Genomic DNA, 5,491 nt, shown 5'->3' on the forward strand with positions numbered 1-5,491 from the left:
CCACAACATCCCATAATATATTTTGCCGTGTATTGAGAGCATTTTCCGATGATGCTTCATCATTTTTGGTACTTATCATGGGAGATGTTTTTAATATATGGCAGGGATGTGCTGTGGAACGTTGTGGGAAACTATCTTGTGGGGGGCTGATTTGAACTCTAAAATGGGACTCGTATGATAAAGCATATGGGCGTTTTATCAAAGTAAAAAAAAAAAAAAAAACTCAAAATTAGGTCAAAGGATGTATTACCTAGTCTTTGTTAGGGGTGTAAATGGATTGGATCATGATCCGATCTGATCTTATTTTTGTCGTATTTGAATAACCTTTTGTCAAATTCTCAGATTGGATCGGGGTTCGATTGAAAATCGAATCAGATTCAGATCACCCTTGTCCGTTTTACATGCGGGAAATTATCCTTCAACTTGGGTTGTAGTCACACCGGCTATATATAATTCAAATATAATATTTAGGTTATACTTCGACCTGGTCAATTTACCATTGATTTCCCTTAATAAATCCCACACATTGTATGGGTTTCCATGAATTTAGGGGACGTTTAGTAAATCTTTTCAGTACAGTCTTTTTGGTTTCGATAAGTTTGGAATACCAAAAATCTGTCTTTTTGGTTTGGTATCCAAAAGTCAAAAAACCCATAAAATGCGTTGCACAAAAAGATCTAAAATGCTAAATTTGGGAAGCTTTAAATGAAGCTCTGTTCTTTTTTGCACGACAAATAGCTTCTAAATGCCTATTTAAAAGCCTAATGGATCGAGTTGCTTATCAAACGGTCTTTGTTTTTGAAGAGCAGACCCCAAAAGCTCGATATATTTTTTGTTCATTTGTACTGCCAGATGATCTTCCTAATTAAAAAGATTTGCCAAAATAGCACCTTAAGTATCTTATTCAATCGATTCCCTTTATGCATTGTAAAACCACCAACACAACAACAATGAGGAGATTTCTGACGGGGGGTAATTTTAAGAAAAACAAATTTGTGGTGTTTATAATGAGGGACAATCGAAAATAACATGCACTATATGTGGTGTTGACCTGCTAATGGGTCGAGCTAGGGATGCAACTTAGGCTGGGCTAACCCAAATCCACCCCGAAAAAGTAGGTTAGGGTTAGGGTTAAAAAAATATGAACCTAACTTAATCTTGGGTTCGATTAGGGTAGAGGCCTTGACCAATCTGACCCAATTCAAATTTAACTTAATATTTGCATGTATAGATATCATATAAATATCTATTTATGCATGTAAATACTCATATATGTGTACAATCACTATTCATGCTTGCATGTAATGCAACAATGCATCCATACAGAGGTAGAGCCAAAGTACCCACGGGAGCCATGCCCCCCTATAGTCCAAAAATCAACACTTATATATTACCTCTCCATGTATATTTTTCATCTCCACCTCAATGTCCATCTATGTTTATTCCATCCACTTTAGGTTTTGGGTATAGGAAATAATTACATTTGGCAAAAGGATGTAGAGAATAAGGCCAACTTGAGACTAATCCCAACCCAATCAAACCTAACCCAACCCAAAGTATTAGGGTTGGGGGCTCAACAACTTGGGTTGGGTTAGCGTTGACATCAACCCAACCTAATCCGACCCAACTTGCACCTTTAGGTCGAGCAAACCCAATAAATTAAGTCAATCTAGCCCAGTTATATAGGGCATTGGTCTGTATTACCATGTCCAAATGATAATTGGATTGGATCAGTTTTGGTTGTTTCAAATTGATTAAAACTCTCATTTCACAACCAAATCTATTTTGACCTGGATCGACACCGATTCATTAATAGGATTGGGCACTGGGTCAAGGTAAAAGATAATGAACAGTGTCTTCTTTTGAAGAGTAGTTTTGATATTTTCAACAGATAACTGATGGTCGATTAATGACAGGGACCAACTTGACACTTTTTGAAAGTTTAGATACTGCAGTGACACGTTTTAAAGTTCGGATACTAACTTGACAACCAAAGTTCAAGATACTAAAGTGAAATTTCAAAGTGGGGGGGGGGGGGGGGGAGGGTGATTTCTTTTTTCCTTTTTTTTTTTCGTTTGATTGAGATCTTAGAGAGAGATACAGGGGGTGAACGATGAAGGGCCATAAGCACAGTTTTCCAAAATTGATATAAAAAACTACATTTGTTGAGAATGAATCTTTGGAGATGATAAAAAGATTTCTGCACTTTTTCTTCATGGATTTTCTTTATTTTTCACAATTTTCTATACTAGTTAGTAACAATTAGAAGTGTCAAGTGGACTGGATTTGGTCCAATATGAGTCCAATACAGTTGGACCAGGTCCAATCTAATCTGATGAATACTTTGAACCATTTTAGACTGGTCCAATTCAACATCTAGACCATCAAATCTGTTCAAATTAGTTTTAATCTAGAATGGTTCCAACCCAAACCTGGTACATTGACACTTGTATTCTTATCTTTTATCAATTCAATTCAATGTAATCCAATATAAAATCATTATGGATGAATTAGGTCCAATCCATTCCAATAAATACTTTGGATCATTAAGTCTGGACCGATCCGATTTAATATATATTATTGACCCTCCAATCTGTCCAAATTGATTTTGATTTAGACGGGTCCAACCCAAAACTGGTCCACAGCATGGGCAGACCCGACCGAAAGAAAACGCAGATCAGTTTCTGGATTCCCTTGATTTTGACTTGAGAGCGATTACACTTGTCGGAAATTCTGCATTAATCCCAGGTGGCAACCGGCAAGTGGGCAAACAAATAAGGTATCGGTGTAAGTCAGCCGTCAGTGGTTGAGCAGACAGGTGGAGAGATTCAAGATCAAGAGTGACGGGACCACTGCCCTTATTGTAGGAAACTAATCTAGTAATCTTCATCAGTTTTCAAGACGATTAATAAAGCGCATTGTATTTGTGTCTAAACTCTAAAGTCTTATCACGACTGTCTTAATCGCAAAAAAATAAAAAATAAAAAATAAAAAACACCTCTCGGTTCCACTAATTTTGATTTGAATTTTTGAACACTGCGTATTATGGTAATATGGTATGACAGACTCTTATGATAACGGCAGTTTGTGTCGCCGCGACAAGTGGAAGTTCCATCAAATAAATAAAAGAGTAAATGAAATGAGAGGACGACCTGGTCAAAAGGAAATATCATCCACCCTTTCCCTACTTCTCCTGCAAAGACTTTGGAAAGTGAGAGAGAGAGAGAGAGAGAGCATGCTGACACGTGAGGAATCATCCTTCAATCAAGCCCTCGTTTAAGCATGAGATTGTGTAGCCCACTCCTTTATTTATTTATTTTTGTTTTAGTTCTAGAAAGCGATTAAGCCAAAGCTTCCTCCAACCCAGCTTATACTTTACTATATAAAACTAATTAATTACAGACAGCCTACAACAAAACAAAATAGAAAAAAGTTCGGTTTGGACTTTGGGGTTTGGTCCGAATCCGATTAATTCTATTTTTTTTTACCCAACAGCCAACAGAAACATGTTTGGATTTGGATCCTTCACGTAACCATAAAATGTAAAAATCTTCATCTACATACATTCATCTGATTCTGATTCTGATGTGTCATGAATCATGATTTGCTTGCTATTTGCACTTTGCACATGAAGAGTCATGCAAGTTGTGTACGAGTCTGAAAGTAACAGATATACTACAACATACCTTTTCTTTTTTACTTTGGCATCTACCATCACTTATGATGAACTATGAACCGGTCAGGCTGGATAATCAAACGGCAACGGTGAAACGGATGAAGAATCCTGTAAATCCCGATGCATGAATCCAAAGCTACGCAACACCTGATTATCGGCGAAATTCAGAGCTTTCTCCATGCCTTGCCAGCAACTGTCCCCGGAGTACATTTGATTGTACTCCCCGCTGCAGGGCTGACACCCGGTGAAATGGGTGATGAACGGCCGTCTCCAGCTTCCCCTGCCGTTGCCGGCAGCCTTGAGAAACGGCTCCCTCACCAGTGAGTAGTGCTCCATCACCTTCTCAGCGTGTCGCCTTCTCAAACCCCGTATCTCTTTCTCCATTCCTACGTACTTGTCGGTTATGTTGTTCAGAGTCCCAACGATCTCCAACCAGTATCCTTCGAAGTAGTACTCCCCCTCCAAGTAAATCTTGTCCGCCCATTTCTCCTTCTCCTCCAGCAGCAAGTAAACCAGACCCGACTGATCGTCCGCCTCCGGGAAGAGTTTGTCCGATAAGGTTGATCTCTGGGTCTTCCCCCACTTGTCGTAGTTCGGTGTCTGCGGCCCCATCTTGGCCCAGGCGTCCATAAACTCCATCGACCACTGACAGTTTCGGATGAGGAACACGCCCGCGTTCAGGCTCGTCCAGCTTCGTTTGTCGTAGATCAAGTCCGTCCACCCGTGGAGCACCATGTTGTGCTCCTTGTACCTCTCCAGTGGCAGCTTGAACTCCATGTCCGTGAACGCCGCGTCCGAGTCCACCCACCATATCCACTCGGCCTCCGGGTGGGCAATCATTGCCGCCCGGACCACCGGGATCTTCGCCCAGAACGATTTCATCTTGGGGTGGAACAGCACATTGTTGTAGAAGATATCGTAGCCGTGGATTCGACAGTAATCCACCTTGTTCTTGAAGAACCTCAGGAGCAGGTGGTCGCCGATGGGGTTACGGCACGGAGACGGCTGCGATCCTGACACAAGGAGAACTCGCTCACTTGCCCCGGGGATGAAGGATGGGTGGTGCTTCAGCCACTCCCGACGTTTCTCGTCCCAGTTCTTCATGGGTTTGTCGATGGTGTAGCTGAGATACGGATCGTCGTAGAAGGTGGGAGCAGGGGTGTCGTGACGGAGGTTAACCCCCGACCCCGAGGCAGCAATTTCAGCGCAATCCTCTGCAGAGAAGGCCTCCGAGACGGCGGCATTTGGCTGGGTGACCGGAGAAGAAAAATTAGGGGAAGAGTTAGGAGTAGGCTCGACGAAAGACCAGAGAGACCAGACCAGTAGCAAAGCCACCATTGCTCCTCCAACGAAGAGAATGGCGTCCGTGAGGAAAGAGGAGGTTTTGGTCCGAAATGGGGTTTTAGCCATGCCGGTATGGAGTGGAGATTGTTCTGGAGCAACCATTTAAGGCAGGCCCAGAGGGTTTTCTCCTCACTGTGGTGGTTGTTTTAATAGCAGAGATGGGTAGACATTTGTAAAGATCGGTTTTTGTTTTCTCTCTGATAAATTGCCAAAGCTTAAACGTGTTAAAGCAGTATTTCCACAACTTGTTAGCTTGCTTCTTAACTTCTTATAATGTGGGTTGGCAGGGAGTGGCGTGACGATACAGTCCCTGGTCAGTTACGATTTTACAGTTTAGTACACAGTCTTCTCAATTAAGCTGGCCCACAGGGAAATCGTCAGATACAAGATCCTTGCTATGTAATCTTATTTGTCGAAATAGAGGTTCCAATCCAACGGTCTTTTCGACAATGACCGATAAACTTGTATACA

The 5,491-nt window shown here is 41.6% G+C and overlaps 1 protein-coding gene across 1 annotated transcript; it reads right to left on the reverse strand.

The window, feature by feature from the left end:
• Positions 1–3,353: 3,353 nt before the first annotated feature.
• LOC104608709 (putative glycosyltransferase 7) lies at positions 3,354–5,282 on the reverse strand. Its single transcript, XM_010274767.3, has one exon. The coding sequence runs from the start codon at positions 5,120–5,122 to the stop codon at positions 3,740–3,742; it is 1,383 nt and encodes a 460-aa protein (XP_010273069.1). The 5' UTR covers positions 5,123–5,282; the 3' UTR covers positions 3,354–3,739.
• Positions 5,283–5,491: the final 209 nt, after the last annotated feature.

Source organism: Nelumbo nucifera, chromosome 5 (assembly GCF_055504915.1).
Source record: "Nelumbo nucifera cultivar China Antique chromosome 5, China Antique-T2T, whole genome shotgun sequence".
Classification (NCBI taxonomy): domain Eukaryota; kingdom Viridiplantae; phylum Streptophyta; class Magnoliopsida; order Proteales; family Nelumbonaceae; genus Nelumbo; species Nelumbo nucifera.

Coding starts and splice junctions, on each gene's coding strand:
- LOC104608709 (XM_010274767.3), bottom strand. CDS start 5,122: ATGGTTGCTCCAGAACAATCTCCACTCCATACCGGCATGGCTAAAACC.